General features: G+C 49.4%; 1 protein-coding gene across 1 annotated transcript; it reads left to right on the forward strand.

Annotated features, from left to right (window-relative positions):
* Positions 1-3717: 3717 nt before the first annotated feature.
* On the forward strand, positions 3718-11656 carry Sap30l (SAP30-like). Its single transcript, NM_001398798.1, has 4 exons — positions 3718-4369; positions 7825-7947; positions 9758-9856; positions 11386-11656. Exons 1-4 carry the CDS (start codon positions 4172-4174, stop codon positions 11512-11514), a joined length of 549 nt encoding a protein of 182 aa, NP_001385727.1. The 5' UTR covers positions 3718-4171; the 3' UTR covers positions 11515-11656.
* The last annotated feature ends 16305 nt before the right edge of the window (positions 11657-27961 follow it).

Consider the following 27961-nt stretch of genomic DNA (forward strand, 5'->3'; position numbering starts at 1 on the left):
GAGCAGGTGCTCACACATGGTGCCTACACGCACACGTTCACACACGCACTCCACAAATATGGCGCCTATACGCACACATGCTCTACCAATGGGCTTGATGCTTATTCTGGTCTAAAGATGAGCTTATTTTAACCGGGGACTGCACTAATAAAGGATTGCCAAGTAAGGGGCGGGGACGTCTAAAGAACTCTGGGATGACAGGTAGCAGGAATGGCTGCTGTCCCAAGGACTGGTCTGGTGCCCCCAAGGGAGGAGCTCCTTACTCCTCCAGCCAAGGAACACTGATGGTGAAGCAGTTGGGTGCTGAAATGACCTGGCAGGATGCAAGATTTCTGAAAAGCATCTCAGCATAAAAAACAAAAACAAACAAACAAAGCAAAAAACGACTTTAATCCCAGCACTTGGGAGGCAGAAGCAGGCTGATCTCTGTGAATTCGAGGCCAGCCTGGTGTATAGATTGAGTTCCAGAACAGTCAGGGCTACACAGAAAAACCCTGTCCTCCAAAAAACAAAACAAAACAAAAGAAAACAAAAAACATGAAAAGAAAAGCAGAGCTTACATCCACACCATGGGACCTCTGAAGCAGTGCACACTGTCTTGTGTGTACCTCCAGTTTCATTCTCTACTCTGAACTTTACCTGAGTGGTACCCTTATCAAGCCAGCATCACGCTTGCCTCTGTAGTTGCCTGCGCCGCCTGCGCCAGCTAGGTTTTGTTTTGAAGACTTATTTATTTATTTAATGTATGAGTATTTTATCTGCATGTACACTACATGCCAGAAGAGGGCATCAAATCACACATTATTAGATGGTCGTGAGCCACCATGTGGTTGCTGGGGATTGAACTCAGGACCCCTGGAAGAGCAGACGGTGCTTCTAACCACTGAGCCATCTCTCAGGAACCTGCTCTGGAATATGAACTCTGAAGCAAGCCTCCTAGTAAATTGTGTTTTTCCGTTAATGTTTTATTATTTTTGTTACTGTAAAAGCAAAAAAAAAAAAAACTTATTAGGAAAAATGCAAAGGTAGAACAAAGTATTAAAATGTCAACCACATGTCAGTTTGTAATACGGAGGACTCCTTATGTATGTTTTTGACTTTTCAAAAAAAATTATGACATTTATTTTTTTTCCTGTGAGGAGGCAGTGCATTCATATCAGTGAGGCTGTGGTCGGAGATGATCTGCATTTGCCATGTAAGCCCTGGGGATAGAACTGAGGTCAGCTGGCTCACTGGCAAGTGCTTTTACCCACTGAGGCACCTCAGTGACCCCCCAAAAGTTTTGTTATTGCTGCTGTTGGGATCTTGTTTTGCTTGGGGATGGGGCACTCGCACATTCGCAGGGTGGCCGAATTCCTAGAACTGGAATTACTGGCAGTTGTGAGCCGATGGAGGTGTTTAACAGAAATGAACTGGGGTCCCCTGGAAGAGCATCCCGCCCTGCAAGGATTATTTAACACGAATACATACATATCGCATCCCACAAGTTCATATGCAATTTTATATCCTTGTTTTGTTTGGGACAAGGTCTCGTATAGCCCAGGCTAGCCTCAAGTTCAATAAGAACTCCGGATCCTCCTGCATACTTCTCAAGTGTTGACATAGCAGGTGTGGGCCGCCATAGAGAGCTCATTCCACACCTTTTACTCAGCATCAAAAAGGGCATTTCTCAAGCTCCTCGTCAGTCTTTTCTAAAGAGTTGCTGGTGACTTTTAACACACACACACACACACACACACACACACACACACACACACACTGATGTTGACTCTACCTTAAAACTCAAGCGCATATCTTTTCCTGAAGATGTTAAATTTTACTTCACCACTTCTCACTTGTAACGTTAACAGTATTTTTATAAGCAATTTCACAATGGACATATTTTGTTTTGTTTTGTTATTTTGAGACAAGGTCTGGCCTGGGTGCTATGTACCCAAAATGACCTTGAGGGGCTGGAGAGATGGCTCAGCAGTTAAGAGCACTGTCTGCTCTTCCAGGGGTCCTGAGTACAATTTCCAGAAACCACATGGTGGCTCACAACCATCTGTAGTGGGATCTGATGCCCTCTTCTGGTGCGTCTGAAGACAGCTACAGTGCACTCATATACATACAGTAAATAATTCTTTAAAAAAAAAAAAAAAAAAGAATGACCTTGAACTTCAGATCCTCCTGCTAAAAGATGGGATTACAGACCAGTGCCACCACATCCTGTTTAAGTAGCACTGTGGAACAAATCCAGAGCCTCGAGTGTGCTAATTAACCACCCTGTCACCAAATTACAACCTCAGCCCCCATAGTGGGCTTAAATTTTAATCTGTAGGTGTATTCTAATATACTGTCTCCTGTATGACATTAATAAAAATTAAACTGTACAAACCCATTCTAGACCTTTGAAGAGAATTTAAGAGCTTACCTGACACCCACCCTATATTCACCCACCCCCACCCCCCATTCCCACAGGACACTAATGATTATATGACCTGACCCTCGGAAAAGTCACTGTGTCCTTTCTGGAAGGGCACGAGGTGGCACCCTGGTCTTGGCAGGGTGAGGTGGCCTCCTCCCTGGTTGGTCTGAGTGTCTTGAAGCAATAAAACTACAAATTAATCCCCAACATGTCTGAAGGTGAGTCCGTCGGTGCCCTAAGGGCCTTTCACCTTTGCCTCTGCCCACAAAGCCCATCCTGAAGATCAACCCAGTTGTCCTGACCCAGGGTTCTCCTTCTTAAGTCACTCCTTCCTTCGTGCCCGCTCTACCCAAAGATTGCTACTTCTCCTGTTCGACCTCCCCTGCTTCTCAACGCCTCTTTATGCGCATATGTACCTCCACACTAGCTTATGTTCCACACTATGCACCCTGCCTCCCGCTGCTGCGCAGGTCTTCCAGCCCAGGATTTTCCGTTTTGCCCAGTCTGTTCTCCTGGCAGCAATTTTCCCTAAGGTCCACTTCCCATACCCTTCTCCCACGTTTGTCCCTCAGTTTTCCTCCTCACGTCGATGCTTCAATCCACTTCGAACATGATCTTTGCTGCAAGTCTGTCCCTACTTCCCGTAGACGCCTCTCAACGTCCTTTCGGCCTACACCCGGCTTAGCATATCATCCCGTAATCGGCTTGCTCACAACCCCACGACGGAGCCGGGTCCCAGCTCAGGATCCCGCGCTGGAACTGGGAACCTGCTCAGCACCTCATAACGGAGTGGAGACCCTGCGTGCCCCCATATCCCGCTCAGCACCCCACCTTGAAGTAGGAGCCCGCGTCCCTCCTGACCTAACTTAGCATTTTCACCCCAGAGCCAGAGGACCTCGCTCACCATTCCTGCCCCGGATCAGGACATCCTGCATTCTTCCAAACCCCGCTCAGCATCCTTCCTCGGAGCGAGGACCCTATTCACGATCCTAACTGGGACTAGAACATCCTGCATCCCTCCAGACCCATCTCAGCATCCCACTCCACAGCCAGGACTAAACCACCGGCCCGCTGTCCTCTCTAGCCGGGGTAACTCTTCCCTCTTACACTTTCTCTACTTTGAACCCATCCCAGCAGAGTCCAGGAAGTAGCCTGGCACCGCAGACCGGCAGCGATGGTGCCCAATGGGAACTGCCAGCGGCGAGGGAGGCCCCGCCCATATAAAGAATACGGCCATTGAGCGCACGGAGGCGGGACTTCCGCTGTGCCGCGGCGGGCGGGGGAGCGCACTGTTGTGGTGCGGCGCGTCGGGCGGGCGGCGGCCGGGGCGGCCCAGGGGCTGCCGCGGGGACTCGGGGCGCCGCCGAGCGGCCAGGCGCTGGGGCGGGCCGAGCGCACCGCGGGGCCCGGACACGGCGGGTTCGAGGCCGGGCCCCCGCGCGGGGAGCTGCGGGGTGGAGACTTTGCCGCGCGGCGCGGAGCAGGCGGGAGCCGGCGGGGGCCTCGGGAGCCCCAGGGCGGCCGGGCCCGGATCCCGGGGGAGCCTCGCGAGTCCGGGCCGGAACCTCGGTGTGCGCATCCCCTCCGGGGCCCGGGCTGCAGGAGCACAGAGCAACCGGGCCTCGCGGAGCTCAGAGCGCGCCTGACCCGGGGCGCACCGTGGGACCCGGGCGCGGGGCTGGCGGAGAGCTGCCCCGCGGGGCTAGCAGCCGCGGAGTGGCCTACAGGGGCCCTCCCCCGGAGGGGCCGGGTCGGGGCGGGGAGATGAACGGCTTCAGCACGGAGGAGGACAGCCGCGAAGGGCCCCCTGCCGCCCCCGCCGCCGCCCCGGGCTACGGCCAGAGCTGCTGCCTCATCGCGGACGGCGAGCGCTGCGTCCGGCCCGCGGGCAACGCCTCCTTCAGCAAGAGGGTGCAGAAAAGCATCTCGCAGAAGAAACTCAAGCTGGACATAGACAAGAGCGTGAGTCTCGGGGCGCAGTGCAGGGCCGCGGGAAGGGACCCTGGGGACGCTCCGCGCGTTGGGCCTCGCCGCGCAGTCTGTGCAAAACAGGGGACTCAGGTTCGTGGAGGCCGCTCGGTGCTCCGCGACGCTGCCCGCATCACCGAGGGTGGGCTGAGAAACCGAGGAGGGCTTGGCACACTCTCCCTGCCTGGGAAAGCGACAGCAGCTTCCAGCTGTCACTGTTGCGCCGAATAGTATCGAGCAGAGAGAGGTGGGTTACTTTTGCAAGAATTGGGCAGAAGGGGCGATGAGGGGACCTGAAGGATTTCTCCAACTTCGTCCTCTCTCCAGGGACCTTGTCGCTCTTTCAGACACTAGCAAGGTGGCTGCGACTTTCCTGTCTCCCGCGGCCTCCGTCTCTGCAGCGCAGCATAGAGCCCGCTTCGCTGGCAGCGAATGAGTTTTTCTGAGATGTGGCAGAAATAAGGCCAAGGCCAGGTCTTAAACGACTTGCTGTGGATATGATTGGAGGGGGCGGGGAATCAGTTTTCTTGAGGGGGTTAGCATCTTTGGTATTACCGATAGAGGTGGAGAGGTACACATTTAAAATGGAATGGGATTGCCCTATGCCTTGTGGCTAATTATAAGAAACTTCCCGATTTCACCTACTCTGTTAACGGTTCTGAAGATGTGCCTACTGCTAACCGGTTAAGAACTTTTCAGTTTGACATCTGTTGCTGCAAGCCCTGAGTGGCAACTTCCAGGTTAGGAATTGAGACTGAGTTAAGGAACTTTGAATATTCAGGGAGCTTGAATAATTACTGTTCAACGGTTAGGGGAAATCAGACGTTGCTTGTTAGCGGACAGGGGAGCCCATCTTTACACTTCGGATGTGGCAGAAACTGAGGCTGGGGGTAGGAAGCAATGGCTCCAAGAGCACACTGCACTTAAAAGTTGGCTAATTTCCTAAACCCATTTATCACCTGGCATGCTTCCAAACCCTACACCCAAGTTCCATTCCTCTATAATAAATAAAATCACCATCCTTTCTTCTAGACTCTTCTCTTGCACACTCAGTTTTATTTAGTTAACCAGTATAGTCCAGCTCTTTTGGAATCGTGGTTTTTTGTTTGTTTTTTTTTTTTAAATGATTGAGACTTTCTTTTTTTCTTTTTTTTTTTTTTTTTTGGTTTTTTTTTTTTTTTTTTCGGAGCTGGGAACCGAACCCAGAGCCTTGCGCTTCCTAGGTAAGCGCTCTACCACTGAGCTAAATCCCCAGCCCCAAGACTTTCTTTTTTACAGATGTCTGTCAATAAATAAATGAGTGAACAAATGAATGAATGAATGAATGAATGAATGAATGAAATTACTCAAGCAAAACCTGGCTAAACACTCAGGTGTCCCTTGCTAATCACATATGGGAGTGAAAGGGAACTTGAGACCGTCGATGATTTATCCACATGGAAACGGTACCTGCCTCCTATGTGGGCTGCTGGCGGTTATCCTTAAGGAGTCCTTACATCTGGATGGCTTTGTTCTTGCAGTAAAGACTCCATTTATCCCCTCAACCCATGGGGAACCTATGGGAACAGTGTTGAGCAGTTGAGCATCTCACACACACTCACTCTCTCTCTCTCTCTCTCTCTCTCTCTCTCTCTCTCTCTCTCCCCTCCTCCTCCTCCTCCTCCTCCTCCTCATCATCATCATCTGGAAAAAAGCCCCCCACACACACCCTGCAGTAGCATCCCCAAAGGCAGTCAGTACTTGGGAAGGCTTGTGGTTAGACATGCAGCCTCAGTCCATTTCAAGTTGGTGGTATAGAGTTATTATTGCTGAAAGAGTTTCTATTTCATTCCACAGACTTGGGCAGGAATTCAATCCCAAGGAAGTGCTGTGTTACAAGAATTTCTAGCTATTGTAGCAAGTGAAACAGGAAAGGAAAAAAAAAAAAAAAGACAACCACAGCGAGCCTTTGCTCCCGCCCTCCTGGCCCCACCCCAACCACAAAGGCAGCAGAGCCCTGAGATTGCTGAAAAGCAGTTTAGACTTGAGCATGGTTAAGGGCAGAGAATAGCTGTCTTGTAAAAGGATCTAGCAAAAGCCCTTTTAAAATAAGACACTGCAACTCTTCAGGTGGACACTGGCTGCCTCTGTAGTCCTATACATAACCAACCTGCAACTGGCATATTTCTCCTTCGCTTCTGGAGAGTGGAGTTAGGAATCATAAAGGAAGAAGGCTTCAGGAGCCTGGGGTCACCCACCTCCCTGCTCTGGGTCTGACATCCTCCTATCTAAGCTTATAAACACCCCATTCTGCTTCTCTCCCCAGTTTACCACTATGCTTGTAGGAAGCAGCTTGCTCCCTCAAGAGGCACTTGCTCCTTACACTGTCAATCCAGGTGCCAGCTGCAGGAATGGGACAGGGGACGCGTGTTCTGTAGTCTCGTTTCTCCTGTGTTACTCTTTAGGATAGTGGCATATGCCATGTCCGAAAGTTCACTGCTAGAGTGGAATCTGGCCAAAGCCATCCCAATCTGTGACCTTGTAAGAGGTGGCTTTCCAGCAAAAGCCGTTTTCAGATATGAGAGCGCCTACCTTGGTGCCTCAGCACTTACTGAGCGCCTGTTGTGCACAAGACAGCATCCCAGTTTAAACTCCGGATGACTCACCAATCCAGCCACACAAACTGATAACCACCCGGTTAAACAGTTTTCGTTTTTCCCCTCCACAAAACAGCCTGAATTCATTGATGGTGACTTCCTGTCAACTTACTTTTATCTTTGAGGATTTAAGGACTAAACTCCAGTTCAGATGTCTCCCCAGAACATTTGTGCTCCATCTGTCCCTACCCAGGGCCATTTACATAGGCACTGGGTCCTGCAGGGACTTCAAATGGTCCCTCCAGGCAGCTGTGCTACCTACTTCCTTAGATAAAAACATGTTCTTCACATCTGAGCTGTTGTTGGCACCTTTACTAATATACTCTGGTGTTTATTAGAAAACCAGGGTGATACCCACTCTCTTTTATGTGGTGCTCCTTTGTGGGCCAGATGTGAAGGAGCTGGGGTCAAGTGTTCCAGTGTTAGCCTACAGTACTAGTAGGCGGTGGGAGTACCAGCCACCATCCTGCGGCCCCATCTCTGCCCACTGCAAGTTCATAATTCCTCCTGTGCCTGTAAAGCCAGCCCTCGCCCAGCTGCAGCCACCTTCTCCATACTGTAGAAGTTTGGATGCTAATGCACTGTGGTATTGGTGTATGTGGGGGTGGGGGGCTATTCAAGTTGGGCACGTACTTTCCACTGAGCTGTACTGCCAGCCCTCTACTTCTTCTGCAGCCTGTAGTAGTATGGTTGTAAGCTGTGGCCTGCCTTTCACTCATCCATCTCTCTCTAGTACCTGGCCAAAAGAGAAGGCTCATGGTTTCATAGGTTCCATGGGGTTGATAACACTGACTTTAGGTTTCTTCCAACCAGGTAAGGCACCTGTACATCTGCGACTTCCACAAAAATTTCATCCAGAGCGTCCGAAATAAAAGGAAGAGGAAGACAAGTGATGATGGCGGAGATTCCCCTGAGCATGATGCCGACATTCCTGAGGTAAAAGCCGGCCAGAGTGCTGGTAGAGAGAGCAGGGAGAATAGCTCGTTGCCAAGCCTCCCTCCTAGCCAGAGAATAAGAATAGTGGGTTCAGACTTCAGCCTTCTCCCTGGCTATTGTGTTTTCTGAACTAATCAGTCATCTTTTGTCGCCTTGCTGCTGGCGTGTTTGAAAAGAGTTCTCTAGACTTTCAGTAACATTGACTGGGAAAGGTTGGTGATCAGCTGCTCTGCCTGCTTGCCCATCCCTCTACAGGCTCGCCTAGACTCCAAGTCCCAGGTAGTCCTAGAGGCTTTGCTGGTCTTCTTTGTAGTAGACTGCAGGGCTTTGCCTTTGAGCCCAACCAGTGCCTTAACATGATGTTGCCTCTTTTAACACCCTGTTCTTGCCCTTAAATTAATGCTCAGTTTGTGATCTAGACATCTCTTGCCGCCTTCTCTGACCTGTCTCTTGTCAGTGTTACCAGCTTGTCCCCAAAAACACACTGCAGCCATTTATCCTGTGCAGAAAGTTGGCATTTGAGGGGAGGGGCACATCTTGAGTATGATAGGCTCAGCAGCAGCACCCCCCAGCCCCACTCAGAGAAGCCAGTGACATCATTGAGTTGTGTCAGTGCAAACATGTCCTACATACATTGCCACATGTCCTTTGGGATGTGCCCCTGAGTTAAAGAGCACTGCACAAGACCATGAACCCCAGCTTCTCACCCAGAAGGTCCCCGTGTGCACTAAGGGAGCCTCCAGGAAGGTTAGCTGGGTTTCTTTCCAAAGTGTGCCCGCTCGGGCCCCATGAAAGAGGAACGAAGCCCAGGGTGCACTGAGCATCTGGTGCATCATTACCCTGCCTGAGCACACTCCCTGGCTGGGAGGAGAACTAGGGAGGTCTTGGTCTGCAGCTGTGGAGAGGCCTGTGGAACTCAGCCATGTCCTCAAACCCCTCCCTGTCCCTTCCCCAGCCTTAACTTTCCAATATCTTTTGCCTGTAGTGTTGCTGTTCTTTCGTAAAGATACATTCGGTTTCTGAATCCCTTTGACCGAGCATTTTAGAAAAGTTTTCTTAGAATGTTTTGAGATGAATGGAGGATTCTAGACCCTCATATTGGCCATTCTTTTTTGCTTTTTCTTCAAATGAGTTTCACTTGCCTGAGTCAGGAGCTTCTCTTGGAGGCAGGTAAAGGCAACCCATGTTTCTGAACTCCCGTATTTCATGATTAGGTAGATTACTCCCTTCCTAGGTTAGCTGAACCCAGAGATAGGAGCCCTTCTTGTCCCTTATCCAGCTATCTGCAGAGATGCCAGGCCAGCCCTGACCTGCCGGTGGGTCACCGTGCAGCCTTTCAGGAAGGCGACATCTGAGGCTGAGCACCTCTGTTCCTGTGAGCTCTGCCCAGCCACACTCTAGCTTATCTCCTCCAGTGTCCCCGAGCTGGCCTTCCTAGATGCCCTGGTGTCCTTTAGCCCTAGCTGCGGCAGGGCTCAGCTCTGTCTGCTCACCAGAGGGTCCGTGCTGCAGCTCCCCATTCCCCTCCAGCCCATCCAGCTCCTCCCTGAAGAACCTGCACCCCAACCCTGGACATGCTGCCCCAGCCCTACCTTTGCTCCAGGTATCCACGCTCAGAATCATCCCCCTTCTCTCTCCTCCTCACTGCCTCTCCACTACTGCTTCTCTCCTGCCTCAGCCTCCCTCTCCACACCTGCCTTTGGCCTCCCTAGTCCTTGGTGGACAGTGTCTCCCACTTCCTTCCTCCTAGCCCCCCTAGGGCAGGCCAGGCAGGGTGGGCCCAGACATAACTCTCCCCGCTGGTTTCCAGGTTGATCTGTTCCAGCTACAGGTGAACACTCTCCGACGCTACAAACGGCACTACAAGCTGCAGACCAGACCCGGCTTCAACAAGGCCCAGCTAGCAGAGGTAGGTGGGTGAATCAGAGAGGCCCGGCCTACACTCCTGTGTTCCAGCTACCCCTCCCACAGGTCATCTAGAGCTCTCCACGTGGAATAGAAAGTCCTATTTCCCAAAGGAAGTCATGCACAGAGAGGGATGGACTTGCTTTAAAAGTCACACGGCAGCCTGAGGACTGCTGATAATCAGTCCTTATAGGTGTGTGAGTGTGATTATCCACTGGGTCTTTAGGTTTAGGGCTTGATTTTCTTTTGGGCAATGAAGAGCAAATCCAGGGTTCTTTATATGACAAATCATCTACTAGTGATCTTTCCCTTTAACCTCCAGGTCGTCCCCCCCCATCCCCACACTTTCTTGACCTCTGATGTTAACAGAAGTCTTTTCTTACATAATTTGTGGCATCCAAGAACATTCTTCGTGGAGTCTTTACCTTATTTTTTCGTCTGTGACAGCGAGTCAGCATTAGCGACTCTCCTTTCCCTCTCGTGTGTGGTCTAGCAGTGCTTTTGGCCTCAGCTTCCCTCGTAGACACATGATGTGCACTTGGCTTCCTCATCCCTCTTGATTCTCCAGCCTTTTGTTGTAAAGAATTGGAGAGGCAGAGAAAGAAAAACACAACCCAAGGTTTATTATTTCCAAGTCTTTTTCTGCCCTGACCACCTCCATCCGTGCGGTGGTCTGCTGAAAAGCTGCCGCCCGCCCACTTGCTTTGGGCTCTGTCTGATGTCTTCACTCCTCAGCCTTTCCCTCACCTGCGCAGAGGTCCAACGGCAGCACAGCTTTGCTGCCTAACCGTTGCCAGTACAAAGCGTGGAAAGAGGAGGCGGAGTGTTTCTCCAGGGCTAAGACAAGAAAAGCAGAATCAGGGCATGAGCAGTGAGCCCCGTTATACTGGCACACATTCCCAGGAGCAGCTGGCCCATGTGCAGCAATTCTTGGGGCCAGACACATCTGTTTCAACTGTTCATCCGACATTTTGGGGTGGTTTTTATTTTGTTTTGTTGCAAGTGTGTGCGTGTGTGTGCGTGTGCGTGTGCGTGTGTGTGTGTGTGTGTTGTCATCAAGACAGCTGAGGCTGGTCTTGGACTCCTGACCTCTCTGGCCTCCTGAGTGCTGGGATCACATGCATTCAACACCACACCCAGCTTGACACGATTTTTAAAGCCTTTTTTTTTTTTTTTTTTTTTTTTTTTGGTCTACTTCCAGAGCCTGAAAGGCTTGGTGGCAATTGGCCAACCAAGGAAGTCTCAGCCTCCTTACACCACAGGGTGGCTGAAGCCATGCCAGGGATGGCTCGATGCTGCTGAAGTGCAACCACACCTTGGTGCCCTCCTGGGCTGCAGTGGTACACTTTTGGTAGCCTGGGGAAAAGCAGCTAAGCTCTGGAGCAAGGGCCCACCACATCCCGCAGCTCCTCGGCAAGTCTGAGTGCCAGGCAGTCGCTTCTGAAAACAACTCCTGTGCCCTCTCTGCAGAGGCTAGGATGTAGGCCCGGTTTGCACATAGCTTAAGGGACTTTGGTCTTTCCTCCTGTGTAGACTGTGAGCCGACACTTCAGGAACATACCAGTGAATGAGAAAGAGACGCTTGCCTATTTCATCTACATGGTGAAGAGTAACAGGAGCAGACTGGACCAGAAGCCAGAGGGCAGCAAGCAGCTTGAGTGAGGTGCAGCCGCCCAGTGAGGTGGAAGCCCTGATGAGAGGACAGCCATGCACTGCTTGATGACAGGTGGCCCCTGCAACGTCTCAGCCAATAAGGACTGTTCGTATCTACTGTAAATAAAGTTTGAATGATGGACACTGTAAATGTCTCTGTCAGGAGGGTTATATTCTTACAGTCAGCATGTCTATAGGAAGATTGTGAGATATCCGCTCAGACTGGAAAAAAAACAGTGTTATAAAAGGAATTTAAAACTTATGTCTAGAGTGTTCAGCAAAGCTTTAAATCAGTTCTAGAAATGCTGGGTAACATGCATTTTGGCAGTCACCATGCAGTACCAGGCTGCCACAAGCAAGGCCCAGCCCTGGCAGCATGGCTCAGTGACAGTGGAATTACCGACTAGGCCCATGTTTGGACTGACCCTTGCCACTGGGGACAGAGGCTTGCCACTTTATTGCAAGTTTACCATTTACTACCATTCAGTGTGACACTAGTCCCCAACTTGCCCTGTGGCCTGTACACAGTGGGCACTCTGTGTGTGTTGGCCAAGAGCTGTCACAGCTATGCAGCTTCTACTTTGCTCCTCCCACCACTGAGACCTGTCCTGTGCGTTGCTCTCTGCTTAACCACTAGACGTGGAGGACCCCCTGCCCCTCCACAAGGAGTCCAGGTAAGCCAGGATCTCTGGACAGCTGCACTTCAGAACTGTCTGTTGTGATTCCAGAATTGACACAAAGACATCACAGGCTGGCCATGATGTGCATGCTTCAGTCCCACCGCTCAGGAGAGCAAGACAAAAAGATAGTGAGCTCAAGGGTAACCTGGGCTAAAGACCTGTCTCAGAAGCAAAACAATAAACCTGAGGATGGCTCATCAGGCAAAGGCACTTGCTGCCAAGCCTAATGACCTAAGTTCAGTTCCTGGCCATGTAGCGGACTGTTCTCTCTCTCTCTCTCTCTCCCTCTCTCTCTCTCTCTCTCTCACACACACACACACACACACACACACACACACACACTCTTAGTGATTTTTTTTAAATGTAAACAAAGCCATATCCTTCTGTAAGGATACGGTCTTTTGCATTTTACCCAGAGTGAGGAGTATACCGTGCCCTATGCTTCTGGCAATAAGTGCTCTGATGGGCAGAGACAGTGTCTGGGCTCTTCTTCAGTATAAACCTGCAGGACATCTGCCTAAGTCCCTGTGACTCCTGCTCTGAAGCCCAGCTCTGGAAAGACAGTGTGGCTGGACTTGGCAACTTGGCCCTGTGAGACAGGAGATTCTGAGATTCTGAAAAGTCACTGCCACCTGATGTTCAAGTGAAAAACTCAGAATCTGCCTCCTTTTGGGGAGAATGCTTGCTAAGGTAATTTTTTTAAGTATTAAATTTTGTCAATGTTCAAATCAGACCCTTCTATCTAGTTCTGTTAGAAGCAGAAGCACCCTGGGAAAGCAAAGCTCTCATATCCAAAGACTTGTGTAGAATTTCCAGTCAGTTTGTGGGACAAAGGGTGCGTGTAGGAGGATAAGAAAAAAATTCCTAATTTCTAACCATCCTGTATGTATTGGGCCAAATGTCTCATTTCCCTATTCCACTTCAGTTCTGAGTTTTTCTTACACCCTAACAGGAGAACAGAGGCCTGGCCCGACAGTTTTAATGTCTCCCAGATGGCTTGCCTGATGCCACCTCAGAGATCAGAACTAACCCTGCACTGAGCAAGTAGAGGAACGTGTGAAGGTTTCCTTCTATGGAGCAGAGTATCACGCTTCTGTGGAGTGGGAACAGGGGCCCCTAGGGTTACTAGCACATGGTGTGTTCCATTGTGGCCAGGCTCCCAGCAGGACTCAAAATGCAGTCCCCAGTCTCCTTCCTACCACTGATGGAGACAACAGGCGAGCCCAGGAGAAGCTGCTGTCTGAGGGCAAATGGAGCCTTGACTTAACTGGCCCTGTGGAAATGTCAGTGTCTTATCAAACAAGGAAATTAGCTTTCTAATACTTAAACCAAAACCGTAGGAATGTAAGTTATGTGACTGTTTCTTTATATAAAGTCTAGTTTCCTGTGGAGAGGCTGATTTCTGTGCAAGATGTGGCGTTAGGCTCCATCTCTCCCATGTTCTATGTCCAGATCCAAGTTGGGGAATACCTGCCCTCCAGCCAGATGCCACCTCAGAGTCCTCGTCCTCGGATGAGGAGAAGTAGAGGCCAGGGCTATCTTTTTCAGCCTTTCAAAACAGAGCGGCTGAGGGAAAAGGCAAAGCTATGAACATGTTCAGAAGTGTGCTGTGTCATCAGAGCAATGGGTAAGAGCCTGCTGCCTTCCAGAAGGGCCCAGGCCTGACTTGGAGAGCATCAGGGTTTAGTGAGAGCAGTGCTTGTCTTGACTGCCTGTCATATCACCTGTCCATGCCTTCCTCCCTCACACACACACACACACACACACACACACACACACACACACACACACACACCTGTGATGGCTCAGTACGGTCTCTCTACTTGGTTGGTGTTCCTGGGCAGAACTGAAATTTCAACCCCAGAAGTAGTATGGCTTCTTGTCTTTGATCCAGGCTGTAGTTCTTCCACTCACTCTGAGGGGATCACAAGAAGACCTCCATAGCCTGCCTTTCATTTGGGGTTTGAAAATTTTTACAACACAGTGGGCAGATTTCTCATTTCGTGGAATTGAAAAAGAGATGGCAAACCAAAATTCCAGGTGGGGGTCGTGACTCCAGGAACGTGGCTTCTCTGTACTGCATGTTTCTGCCATGGGTAGCTGTACTCACAATAGCCTTTCAGAGAGCAAACCTTAATGTTGCAGGTAGAGGTTGTGCATGTGTGTGCGTGTACATACTTCCTGCTAGTATTTTACCTAGTGGCTGCCTGGTATGTGGTGGTAGGGTAGCTTGTCCGCTGCAGCAGGTGGTCCCTGGCATAGTCCCAAAGAAAGCTGCCTCGTCAATACCATCTGAAGGCTTTCTGTGGTATGATGAGATCCAAAAGGTTGGAGTCTTGAGTCCTCCCGTCCAGCTTCTCCATTGGTGCTGACATTCTGCCTATATCATCCCAGCCAAGAAGCAGTCTGCACTTGGCCACCTCTAAGGACAAAGAGCTCACTACCTCCTAGGGAAGACTGTTCTGGTGTTAGCTTCTGGCTTTTCTAAGCTCTCTAATTTTGGGGCCATGTGGACAGAGTCTCTCATCGGGCAAAGAACCCAGTCTTAGCATTGTCCCACACATTTTATCTTTATTGCAGGAGGGAACAGCTGGATACAGTGTGGTGTTTTTAGCCCCCTTACCCCTAAGTATTGGTCTATTGGTCTTGGTTCCTTGTTGGAGATGTTGGAGAAACCCCTCAGCCCTCACTCATGCCAAAGTTGCCAGCAGGCCTGCTAACAAGAATCCAAGTCAATGGAGGCTTCAGTCCCTTGCTGGCCACACAAAACCTGTGGCACCTTTGAGGGGAAACTCCAGCTGGAGGGTTCTAAACAGCACATGGCTTTGCCTGCAGTCTAAGGTCCCAAGGCTGCCAAGAACTTGTTCCCTCTGGATCCCATGTGGACATTACCCCAAAAGCTGAAGGTACCCTGTGTCTCGGTGTCAAGGTCACTCAAGGTTGCTCTCCTGTGGTCTTTCTAAGTGAATGGGGGAAATAAAGTCTCGAGAGATTTGCCAAGGTCACATCTTACGGAGGGGCCTTTGTGGCCTTAGTTTGCACGCTCTAGTCATGTGCTTGTGACAGGCGATCTAAGGTAAGTTACTCTGGCATGCCTCAGAGCTTATCCCTGGGAGCCCCTCAAGGGCAGTTGGGCTCCCGGGACAAACTGACCTGCAGAATTACAGGAGAATTGAGGTGAGGATAGGGACTGCTAAGCTTAGCAAGACGACTAGCTGAGGGGCAGACCAGCTGTATTTAGAACCCCAGCAGGCAATGCCCACCACAGTTCCCAGGCCCCCAGGATAGCAATGAGTGTGACCCAACATAGAACCGTAGTTATTTGGAACATTATGAGACTTACCTTACACTCTTTAAACCTCAGTTGTGTCGTTCTCGAGCGTGAATTTTGTTGATAACGAGTAGGCCCAGAGAAGTCAGAGGTTGAACCAACATCGGTGGCGTGTAGCGTTAGCCTTCCTTCTCTGTCCTTATTAAAGTAGGCTCTGCCCAACTCCTGCCTTCCACCCTGTCTCTGATGGCACTGGCTCTGGGTCCCTACTGAACTAAGCAGAGCAGTCAAACTGGAGGTGGGAGGAGCTCAGGCTCATGCCTCGGGGAGCATGGTGCCTTTGGGGTGTCTTTCCGTTGTTTCATTGGCTTATAGACTGCTTCCAGTTTGTGGTGGGTAAAAGAAAAGTCACTGTGATGTTCGAGGTGGGCAGAGTGGGCCTGGGGCTTACAGTAGAGCATCTCCAGTGGGTTGTTTCCCTCCACTGGTGCCTCTGAACACAAAGCCTCCCTCTGCTTTCTCCTGCGTTCCATTCTTGCCTGCTTTCTACTGCCTGGAATGCCCATTAGCGTGTATTTGGGGAATGGGGTTTATCTGCTTTGTAAATGCCTTATTGAAAAGTAAGTGCCCTTCCATCCCAGGCCTCTGACTGTATTTGTTTTCCTGCCAAACTTGGGGGGGAATGGGTCATTTGTATTTTGATTTTTGTGCCTGTGGCTCTGTACTGTTGAAGGTCTCAATTCTCTGGACTCTTCCTTAGCATGTGTGTGACTCCTGTTGCAGTGTCACAGAGATGAGATGGCCTGACTCTTATTCTCAATAAATGATCTGAATGAGCAAGAGACTACTCCATGGTTCCCTTTGAATTCGTGCTCAGAACCTAGCTGCTTCTGGGCCCCAGCACTGTATGACTGGCTTTAGTGACAGCCTTAGATACCCAAAACCTTTAGTCTCAGTACAGACAGAGGCATTCGGACCACAGTGGAATGGACCCAAGTCCTAGTCCTCCTGTGTGTCCCTCAACTGGAGAGAGGTAATAGGTACCCAGTCCCTTAGCTCATAGAAGACTAGAATCTCAGATGAAGTGGTTAGAAGACTACCACTAGAATGCCCCCCGAGAGGCAGGCTGCAAAGGACTGTCCAGGCCCTTCCCTCTGTCTCCGCCTTGTGGGGACAGATTGAACAGATCTTATGATAAGAGAAGTGGAAATCTAGACCCTTCTGTAACTATCTCAATGCCAAAGTATCAGAATTTTGCTTCACCAGCTCGTGAACTGTTGTGTCTCCTCCTGCACTGACATTTGCTATTGCCAGTCCCCAAACTGGTCACGTACACAGACATCCCACAGTCTGAGAAGCCGGGGCTCCATGACTGAGCTTTAAGCCTGCAGGTTCCTTAGGCCCCATGGACTAAGACCCCCTGCCCAGCCTTACAGCACTGCGGGCAGGCTCAGCATGCTGTACCTTGCCCACACCGCTGTCTTCAGAAGGCCCAGGAAGGTAAATGACAGTTGGGTTCTGTTTGTTCTTACTGCAGTCTGGCTATGTCCAGGCCAGCCTCCAACACATGATCCTCCTGCCTCTACCTCCTGAGTGTTGGGATTATGGAGGTGTAACACCTGGCCGTGGCTTTCCTTTTCTTTTTGTCTGTTTTTTGAGACAAGGTCTCATGTAGCGCAGGCTGGACTCTTAACCCCATTCATTACCTTGTCATATCCTCTGAGTGCTGAGATTACGACTGTCCTGAGTAACTAACAAGATTGCTTTTAAGATAAATTTTAACAATGCTTTTATTAATTCTTCAGGAACCCTATACAATGTATCTAGAACATATTCGCCCCTCCCCCCAACCCTTATATCCATTCTTCCCACTTTCCCATCCCTTCCAACTTTGAGATTTTGTTGTTTTTCTTTCTTTCTCTAGCAAATCCAACTTATGTTGCCCCTTGGGGGTGGGGTCTGCCCTGACTTGCAGTCCACCTACCAAGCTGTCACTTCACTAAAACCAACTCTCCCTCTCCCAGCAATTATCAAAGGCCCGTAGGTCCTCAGCCCACCGTTCCCCTCTCTGTTGGGATTTTGTATTACTTGCCATCTACTTAAAAGGAGAAGCCTCTCTGATGAGGGCTGCAAGATGCTCGGATCTGTGGGTGTGAGGACACATCCTTAGGAGTCAACTAATACCATGCCCTTAGAAGAGCGATTGTGTCAGGTTCTCCCTTAGGGTCCGTGACCTCCCTGGCCACGGGTGTGAGGTCATCACTCCAGCATACCCAGCTCAACTGACAGAAGTTTTCAAAGTCCACTCCTCCCATGTCACTGTCCAAGCAGCCTCAGAATGAGAAGGCCAGCCAGAGGTGGGAGGGCATTCTTATGATCCCAGCACTTGGAAGGTAGAGGAGCAGGTCTGTCGTCCATTCAATGGCAGTATTAGCTGCATAGTAAATTGGAGAAAAGCAGGAGAGTAAAAGAGAAAAATAAGAAATGGGGGAGGGATGCTAGAGAGATGGCTCAGCGGTTAAGAGCACTGACTGCTCTTCCAGAGGTCCTGAGTTCAATTCCCAGCAACCACATGGTGGCTCACAACCATCTGTAATGAGATCTGCTGCCCTCTTCTGGCCTGCAGGCGCATACACGCAGGCAGAAAGCTGTGTGATGTATATATAATAAATGTTTAAAAAAAAAGAAATGGGGGAGGGAAGGAGGGAGGGAAGGAAGGAAGGAAGGAAGGAAGGAAGGAAGGAAGGAAGGAAGGGTGGGGGGGAAAGGAAGAGAAGGAAGGAGAGGGGAAAGAAGGAAGGTAAGGGAAGGAAGAAAGGGAAAAAGGAAGGAAAGGAGGGAAGAGGAGGGGAAGGAAGAAAGGAAGGTAAAGGGAAGGAAGAAGGGGAAGGAAGGAATGAAAGGAAGGAAGGGGAGTGGAGGGGAAGGAAGGAAGGGGAGGGGAAGGGAGAGAGGGAGGGAAGGAGTGTGCATGTTTTTAAACCTAGCACTGGGGAAGCATGGGTAGGCAGACCTCTGTGAGCTCCAGGCCAGCCTGGACTACTTAGTTCTAACCCAGCCGGGCCTGTATAGTGAGACTTTCACCGGAAGAAAGAAACAAGGAATGAAAGAGAAAAGGAAGACTGCCTGAGGCTGGAGATGTGGCTCCGGCTACGAAGTGCTCGCTTAGCTATATGAGGTCCTCGCACAACATAAACGGATGTGATCACACTCCTGTCCTCCCAGCCATCGGAAAGCAGGGGCGGGAGGGTTAGAAGTTCAAGGTCATCCTCAGCTACAAAACGAATTTGAGGCTAGCCTGGGCTACATGGTACACTATTAAAGAAGGAAGAGAATGACAGAAGGAAAAAGGAAGAGGATGAAAAGAAGAGCCACTTGCATGGCAGCAGTTAGGAAAGTGACATCAAAATAACCTGTTCCGAGTGGGCTGCCTGGGAGCCCGATGGGCTTGTGGGAAGACACTGCATGCAGGGGGCTGAGTGCTGTTTCCACACAGTTCTTCGTAGTTTATAGGGCTCTTCCTCTGAGCTGTCAAGCCCACTGTGCACAGCACACAGCATCTCGTGGGCGTCCACTCAGCTCATCTCACTGTTGTCCTCTACGCAGGATCCGTTACCAGCTCCCATTAATGATGTAAAGACACTCAGAGGTTGTGGCTCTTGCCCACTCTCACCCCCAAAGGACAAGAGGTGTTAGAACTACTTCAGGAGTGGACCCAGGGTTCATTTGGCTCCACTCGTCAAACCCCACAGCGAAGAACCCGGAGTGCTGTGCTTCGAAGCCACACCGCCCTAGGTCACCCTGGTCGTCCTCCATGGGATTTGCTCAGTTTTAATGAGGGATTCCAGGAAGCCACTACAACTCTAGTTAGGGAATTTAATAGGGTCTAATGGAGGTTAACAAGGAACACCCAACCTTCCGGCCAGGTTTTAGCTTACCAGAGCCCAAGAGTGTTAATGGGAAAAGGACTACAAATGCCTGCCCGGTTAATGGGGTTAATGAAACCCTCAGAGGTTAGTGAGAGGGACAGTGCAGGAACACACTTCTGCTAAGGAGCCTGACAGCTGGAGGTCAGTACAGGTTTATTAAATGGCTATAGCCTGTTGCTTCTTTCCCTGCACCACGTGGAAAGGCAGCCAGGGATGGCTACCAGCGCTATGCCAAGTGAGAAAAGCCTGGTTGGTGGATTTGGGAGTAGGCTGCTTCCTAGTGCTTTCTGGGTATTCTCTAAACTGTATAATGGTCACCAGGTATGGGCGCCCTAATTAACATTTGACCTACGGTTCTCAACCTTCCTAACGATGCAACCCTTCAATACAGTTCCTCATGCGGTGGTGACCCCCAATCATAAAATCATTCTCATTGCTGCTTCATAACTGCAATTTTGCTACCGTTATGATCATAGTGTAAGTATCTGATGTGCAGGATGGTCTTAGGCAGCCCCTGTGAAAGGGTCGTTGGACCCCCAGAGAGGTGGACATAGCAGATGATGACCTTGAACTTTTAGCTTTTTTTTTTTTTTTTTTTTTTTGGTTCTTTTTTTCCGGAGCTGGGGACCGAACCCAGGGCCTTGCGCTTCCTAGGTAAGTGCTCTACCACTGAGCTAAATCCCCAACCCCGACCTTGAACTTCTAATCTTCCTGCCTGTACCTCCCAAGTACTGGGAATCTAGGCATGTACCACCACTTCCAGTTTGATGGGGCTCTGGGAGTCGAGTCATAGCACCATGAATTCTAGGCAAGCGCTCTACCAACTAGGCCATATTGCCAATGTCCAAAGCCAATTTTTAAATTTTATATGTACATATATGTACATTAGACACCTTTATATGTAGGTTATATGTACATTATGCTACCTGTGTGCACACCCAGGGAAGCCAGAAGAGGGTGCCAGATGCCCTGGAACTGGAGTTATAGGTGACTCTGTGAGCCACCCACCATGGGTGCTTGGAACCAAAGCCTGGCCCTCTGGAAGAGCAGTCAAAGCCTCTTTCCTGCTAAACGGTCTCTCCAGAACACTGCTTGTTATTTTTGTCTGTTGGGTTTTTTGAGACAGGATTTCCCTGTGTATCCCTGACTGCCCTAGAACTAACACTCACTCTCTCTCTCTCTCTCTCTCTCTCTCTCTCTCTCTCTCTCCCTCTCTCTCTCTCTCTCTCTCTCTCTGTAGACCAAGCTGTCCTAGAAACAGGCTGGCCTCAAATTCAGTGATCCCCCTGCCTCTGCCTCCCGAGTGCTGGGATTAAAGGTCTGTGCCACCACTGCTGGGCAACAATGCAGACTTAAATCTGGGCAACACTTGTGTCTTCTAAAGGGCCATTAACCCGCTCTCTCTGTAGGTTTTTATCCCGTGCTGTGGAACAGTGGTAGTGAGGAAGAGGAGAGTGGAACTTGTCAGCTGGTCATGTATTGGTCATCATTCACTGTGTTCCAGCTTGGATGCTAAGCACCTTACATGCCTGACAGTCGATACTGAGCAGGCCTCTGAGCAAAACTGCCACCATCTCCATCAGACCATGCCTCATTGTCAGAGGCCATTGTGGATCGGCAGAGCCTGGTGACTGTTGACACTCCTTCAGAGAAGGAAGGTGTGGGCAGGGTCATTAGACCTTCACCTGAGGTTCCAGCACTCCTCCCAGCCATTTGTGTGCAATTCTACCCTAATTGCACTTGGCCTAAAGGGACTCAGGAAAAAACAGGGTTTGTAGTCTGGGAGAACTGAACTAAAGAGGGGTTCCACCAATTGCAACTGTGGGGAAGCCATCATTCCTGCTGGGTGAAGTCTTTCCAGTGCACCTGTTTGGGGTCACCCATGCACCTGTGCAACCTCTTAACTGTGGTCTGTGCAGAAACACAGCAAACTCCTTGGTTCCCCCAGAGTGGATTGGTGAAGTCATGCTTTGGTTAGTCTTCGGGTTCTAGGAAGAAGGTTAGACATTGCTTACATCTCGATGGAGAACAATTCTCCCTCTTGACCACCTCAGTGGGCAATTGCCAGAGGTGAAACCTTGGACACCCCCGAGTGAGGACTGAGGGAAACCATGATGATAGGACCCTGGCCCTCCAGGGATTTGTCTAAATAACATGAGGTTGGACTTGGTTGAATTCAACCTGAGCAGTGTCTTGGCAGCCATCCCCAGCTGAGGGTGTTTTTCTCCCTGGTTGCTGATATCATATCTGTATTTCTGCCTAGGAATATTTCCAAAGCTGGACATGGAGTGATAGTGAGGAGAGCTGTCTGTTTGATAACCTTCCAAAAGGTAGAGAGAACCATGGAACCTTGAGGTATATGCTGACAGTCACACAGACTCACCAAGAGTTCAAGTCCTTCCCTGGGATCTTGTAGTGGGCCTCTCACATGCACCATGCCACCCTCAGCACACAGAGAAGAGGAAAGTTGATCGTGTCAGAGAGAGGAAAGAAGTGTAAGAGCTTTAGTCTTACGGAAAATACTCCCTGCCATCCATTAGCCCAGTACAGCAGAATGGTAGCAGGAGGTAGGTCGATTACTGCATGACTGCCATGCCTTCAGTGGCCTCTGTTTGTAGAAAGTATGCCCTATATTTTGGACTTTGCAAAGTAAGGGGCCCCAGACATATTTTGTCTCTGAGTGTCTTCAGGTTAGAAAGCCCAAGTGATCTTAGACTGCAGACCCTGAGTTATCTCGGAAATTGGCATCAGGCCCAGAACTTCCGGTTCAATAAGCCTGCTGTGTCTCCTCTCAGTGCCCAGAATCTCCTAGGCTTTTAGAGCAAGGGTTCCCATCTATCTGTGCTGCTCTGTCAAGAAAGCCTTTTAGATTTTGGGAGGACTTTTCTGCACTCACGGCGCAGAAGAGGCAGTCTGGCCACCAGGGGGCGTTCTCTCCTTGGTCGGCGGCAGCCTGGGCCACAAATCCTGCTGTTACTGATGCAGGCAAGGCCCCAGACAAGCAACGACAGAAAGGGAGTTAGAGTTCTGGCCCCATGCCCTTGATTTGCAGCTGGCCGGTGATCAAAGGCACACAGCCTAGTCTTCTACCCGCCACTTGCACACATGCACACATGCACACACACTCTCAAACACCACCACCGCTTCTCAGGCCTGAGTAGCCTACCACTACCCCCACTCTGCCTTGCCCCAGGAATTCTGAGCAAGCCAAACTGTTCATCCCAGCCACCACAGCAGCCATGTTAATGGCCGTTGTCCACCTCTTCTCAATGCCAGGCAGTTTTCTAGGCATTATTCACCCGTCCCAGATCTTTGCAGCATCTCCCGGAGCTAGTCTCCCATTCTATGGAAAGACAGCTCTTACTTAGAAAAGTTGAGGGGTTGGGGATTTAGCTCAGTGGTAGAGCGCTTGCCTAGGAAGCGCAAGGCCCTGGGTTCGGTCCCCAGCTCCTAAAAAAAAAGAACCAAAAAAAAAAAAAAAAAAAAAAAAAAAAAAGAAAGAAAAGAAAAGTTGAGACACCAGCGCACAGCTCATCCAACCAGCTGAAAGCCATTGTGAATATATGCTCTAGAGTCCAGCAGGCCTCTCTCTTGACCTCAGTGTGTGATATTCTGCTTCAAAAACACTGACTTGTATCCATTTTAGCCTGAAACCTGAAACGAAGACAGATACGGCCAGCCACCACCTTTTTTTTTTTTTTTTTTTTTTTGGACCTCGATTTGTAGGCCAGGCAGGCCTTGAACTTACAGAGATCCACCTGCCTCTGCCTCCAAGTGCTGGGATTAAAGGCGTGTGCCATCACAACCAGCTTAAATTTTTTTCTTTTCTCCCGGACCGACCAAGGAGAGAGCGCCCCCTGGTGGCCAGACTGCCTCTTTGAGACAGGGTTTCTCTGTGTAGCCTGGGCTGTCCTGGAACTCACCCTGTAGATCAGGCTGGCCTCGAACTCACAAAAGATCCACCTGTAGTGCTAAGATTAAAGGCATGTGCCACCACTCCCTGGCCCTGAACATCTGAGACATTCAAGGACAAGCTGCTAGAAGAAGATTGGCCCGAGGGCTCCTGATTTACTAGACTTGATCTGGAACCAGAAAGACTTTCCCAGGACATGCCACACCATACTACCCAATTCCTGCCCTCCTAAATCTCTCTACACCCTGTCTGAGTCTGAACCTTAGCTCTTGAGCCTAAGAGTTACACCATTGAGTAAACAGTCAAATTCTTGGCCCTGTTTGCTGACACATACCTTTAATACCAGCATCAATGAGGCAGAGGCAGGGGGATCTGTGTGAGTTCAAGGTCAGCCTGGTCTACATAGTTCCAGATCATCTGAGTTACACAGTGAGACACAGTCTCAAAAAATAAATTAGTAAACAAAACAAAGCAAACAAACAAATAAAAAAGACTGAACTCCTGAATCCAAAGCCACAGGTAAATCCAGGTGGTTTAAGCAACACTATCAGAAGCACTCAGGAGCTAAAGAGTGAGCGTGATTGGTGGAGTGCTGGCCTAGCATACATGAAGCCCGGGGTTCCGTTCTTAGCACTAACTGTGATGACACGTACCTGTTCCTAGCACCTAAGGGAGGGAAGTAAGATCAGAAGTCAAAGTCACCCTCTCATACACAGAGAGTTCAAGGCTAGCCTGGACTACTCAAGAGATCCAATCACAATCAATCAGTTACAGTAAACAGTTTAAAAACAAACAAAAAAAAAAGTGGTGGCTGATTGACATGATCACTGAGAGTCTGTGTTGCTGATTGACTATTTTAATTTGTATGTGTGTAAGTGGTTTGGATGCATGTATGTATGTGTACTGCATGTGTGCCTGGTGCCCCTGAAGGCCAGAAGGCTCTTAATCACTGAGCTGTCTCTCTAGCACAAGCCTCTCTGTCTCTCTCTGTCTCTGTGTCTGTGTCTGTCTCTCTGCCTCTCTGTCTTTCTCTGTGTCTCTCTCTGCCCCCCCCCTTTACCTATTTTTGGATTAAAGAACCAGCCTTAAGTCTTTTTTGATTCTTTTTTTTAGAGCTGGGGACTGAACCCAGGGCCTTGCGCTTCCTAGGCAAGCGCTCTACCACTGAGCTAAATCCCCAACCCCTTAAGTCTTTTTTAAAATGAAAATGTAAGCACTGGAAAGACAGCCCAGTGGTCACGAGCACTGGTTGCTCTCAAGTATCTGTGTTTGGCCCACAACCATCTGTAACTCTGGTTCCATGGGGTCTGACACCATTTTCTGGCTTCCTCAGGCACGAGGCATGCATGTGGTACACAGACATACATGCATACACTCATACACATAACATAATTTTTTGAAGGCTTAAAAATGATTTTAAGAAAAATTTTAATTACATGTGTTTATTCGTTGTGTGTGTTGTGTGCACATGTGTCGCAGTAGGGAAGGCACAATGCCAGGCACACATGTAAAGGAGTTAATCCCTGGAACTCAGGTCCTCAAACTCGGCAGCAAGCACCTTTAGCCATTGAACCTTCTGGCCGACCTATCTCTTCCTATTTTTTTTTTTCTTTTTTTGGAGCTGGGGACCGAACCCAGGGCCTTGCGCTTGCTAGGCAAGCGCTCTACCACTGAGCTAAATCCCCAACCCCTCTCTTTCTATTTTTTAAGAATTATTTATTTTATGTATATGAGTACACTGTCGCTGTCTTCAGACACACCAGAAGAGGGCATCAGATCTCATTACAGATGGTTGTGAGCCACCATGTGGTTGCTGGGAATAGAACTCAGGACCTTTGGAAGAGCAGTCAGTGCTCTTAACCACTGAGCCAGCTCACCAGCCCCTTTCTTACTATTTTTAATATAGCTACAATTTTTAATTCCCTATATGGAACACCTCTGTGGTTTGCACAGAGTTTCTACTAAACAGTGCTGCCTTAGACAGACGCTTTCCTCTGTTCGAATGCTAGAGCCTTATGTAAGCCTCAGTTTACCTTCTGTGAGCCTTCATTTACCTTCACTATATGGAGTATAATGTCCTTGACCCTGGGATTCATTCTCTGGCCATGTGCCCTTGGGCAAGTCCATGAAACACAAGCCCGCTAGAAATAAGTCTGTGTTTTTCCAAAGTGAACAAACTCAATTAAGTAGGCTGTGGGCAGGTTCAATCAAATAATGGAACCAGTTCGCTATACAGAACAGCTAATGCGATGCCGTCCTGATCTAGTTACAGGACAGGGCCCGGGGACACTTTAGATGACTCTTCTCCTTTTGTAGATAAGGAAAATGAGGTTCAGCTGGGCTGCTGGGGAGCTGGCTCAGGAGTAGAGCACAGCCTGGCATGTGGGGGGCCCTGGGTTCTGGCCCCAGCACCGTGCACACAAGCATGTAGAGACACAGAGAGACAGACAGAGAGAAATGGCAGGCGACTTGGCCGGCATTAGGAATAGAAGCTGATAGTAAGTGAGACACACCCTGCACGTGAACTTGAGCAAGCTCCTCCTCTCTGTCTGTGGAGTCTCAGTTTCCCCTTCTGTGGGCTGCCTGGAGCCCTAGCTGAGGCCCAGCCAGGCTGCACAGTGGATGTGGGCTTGTGGGCTGAGGTCTGATGCCTCACACTGTCCATTCTGTGGGGGATAAATGTGCATTTCTGTTGGTTTTAGTAACATCTGCAGGAGCTTTATATAGTGCCTGTGTCTGCTTACATTAGACGATGTGTATTAGAGTTAAGAGTCTTTCACTATTTCCCACATAAACCGTGTTTTTTATGGGGTTGGGAGAGCTCAGCTGTAAAAACTCTCAGCTGAAAAAAAGAAGTTTTCTTTTTTACCCAAACAAATTGGGTTGAAATCAGGAGTTGGCTTCAGACCCTTTAGAACATGCATATTTTTTCTCCCTAGTCACTTTTCATTTAAGAATGAGGCTAGCTGATTTTTTTTTTTCAAAGTTTCGTTTCTTTTATGAGGATTCTGTTGGGCCATAGTTTAACTGTGGGTTGCGTGGAGAGAAGGTGTTCTGGCCTTTTCCTAAAGGACCCTGCATCCTAAGTAGGCCCAGCTGCCTTCTGTTCCTACTGCTTCCCCCTGGCCTTGTGGCCCTGAGCTAATAGTGACTTGCATGCTCCTCTTTCCCTGTCTGTCCCAAGGAAGCCTCATGCTTATCTGGTTCCCTTCTAGGCTTTGGGGACTCAACTGTGCTCAAAGAGGTAGAAGCAGATCAGGCTGTGAGGTAGTATAGCAGGCTTCCACATTTGATCACCTAAGTCTGTTCCCTGGAGCCCAGGGGAAGGTGGGAAGAGAAAAAAACGCCTCCATGTGGTTGTCCTCTGACCTCCATGCTCATGTTCACACACTCATGCGTGCACACACACACCTGCACACGCTCACCCGCACACACTAATAGTGAATTAATCATTTTCCTTAAGAAGTGGGAGAACTCAGAAAAGGCGAGTGGGGATCCCATGTGTAAGAACTGAGCGGCTGCTTTATGGAATACTGGGAAGGAGGCTCCTGGGCTCAGAAGGTTACCTACAGAAGAGAGGTCCTGGGAGTGGAGCTGCCCTCTCCCTCCAGCAGAGAGGGGTCTGGGAGGAGGTCAGAGTCCCAGACCCCTTCACAGGTATAACCCCTTCTTTCTCCTATTTTACCCTATTGCAAGGGAAGTCAGATGAAATAAACTGACTTTGGCTACCTAGGTAAACACACACACACATACACAGAAGTGTGCAGGCACAGGCACACAGCCAGAAGGTGTTACAAAGCATAAGGGAAAGCCTGGTGTCTGAAGACAGCCATGTCCTCACCCTGATCCCAGCCCTCCCCCCCCCCCAGCTGGGGACCGAACCCAGGGCCTTGTGCTTCCTAGGTAAGTGCTCTACCACTGAGCTAAATCCCCAGCCCCTGATCCCAGCCCTAATGACCTTTTGTTGTCTGTCTTTGTCTGTTACCTGTCTGAGCCCAGAACTACCTAAATCTTGATCTCTAGGGAGAGCCAGGCTTCTGTGTATGCTAAGGGTTTGAGGAGCCCGCTTTGTGAATTTTAGTTGCTGTTTTTAAACGTAAGAAAAGATGTATTCAGTGTGGAAGTTATAATAATAACTCTTTCAAGACCGATATTTGGGTTGTGTTGGGTTCCGATCCGTGTTTGGACCCTTGCTTATTCATTATTTATACCTACAGGGTTCAGTGCACGGTAGACACTGAAAATGTGGCTTGGGTATAATATTGAAATTGTATTGAAAGTATACTGGTAACTGAAGGGAATGAGGTTGCAGTTTTAATGTAAAAGGCAATATTTGGTCAGTGTAAAAAAAGTTTTAAAAAATAGAACAAAGCAAAGGAAGTTAAAATTTGTCTTTATTTTCTCAGGTCAGAAATAAAGGTTAAAAAAAAAAAAGCAAGGTCTATAACCCTAGTATTCAGGAGGCTGAAGCAAGAGGATTGACAAGTTCGAGGCCAGCCTGGGCTATAGAGTGAGACCAAAACAAAAACACGGAAAAATAAAAAACAAAACAGCAAAGGTAGAAGAATAAATATGAATGCTTTTTTTTTTTTTACCTGAAAGGATCATTCAGGCACTACATAGTTGTCCACAGAGGTGTTCCTTCACACATCAAGGAGAATTC

Source organism: Rattus norvegicus, chromosome 10 (assembly GCF_036323735.1).
Source record: "Rattus norvegicus strain BN/NHsdMcwi chromosome 10, GRCr8, whole genome shotgun sequence".
Lineage (NCBI taxonomy): Eukaryota > Metazoa > Chordata > Mammalia > Rodentia > Muridae > Rattus > Rattus norvegicus.

What these genes read in the sequence shown, in the direction of transcription:
- Sap30l (NM_001398798.1), top strand. Translation starts at nt 4,172, where the DNA reads ATGAACGGCTTCAGCACGGAGGAGGACAGCCGCGAAGGGCCCCCTGCC. An exon ending in ATGATGCCGACATTCCTGAG is followed by an intron (nt 7,948 to 9,757) that starts GTAAAAGCCGGC and finishes GCTGGTTTCCAG; the next exon opens with GTTGATCTGTTCCAGCTACA. An exon ending in ACAAGGCCCAGCTAGCAGAG is followed by an intron (nt 9,857 to 11,385) that starts GTAGGTGGGTGA and finishes CCTCCTGTGTAG; the next exon opens with ACTGTGAGCCGACACTTCAG.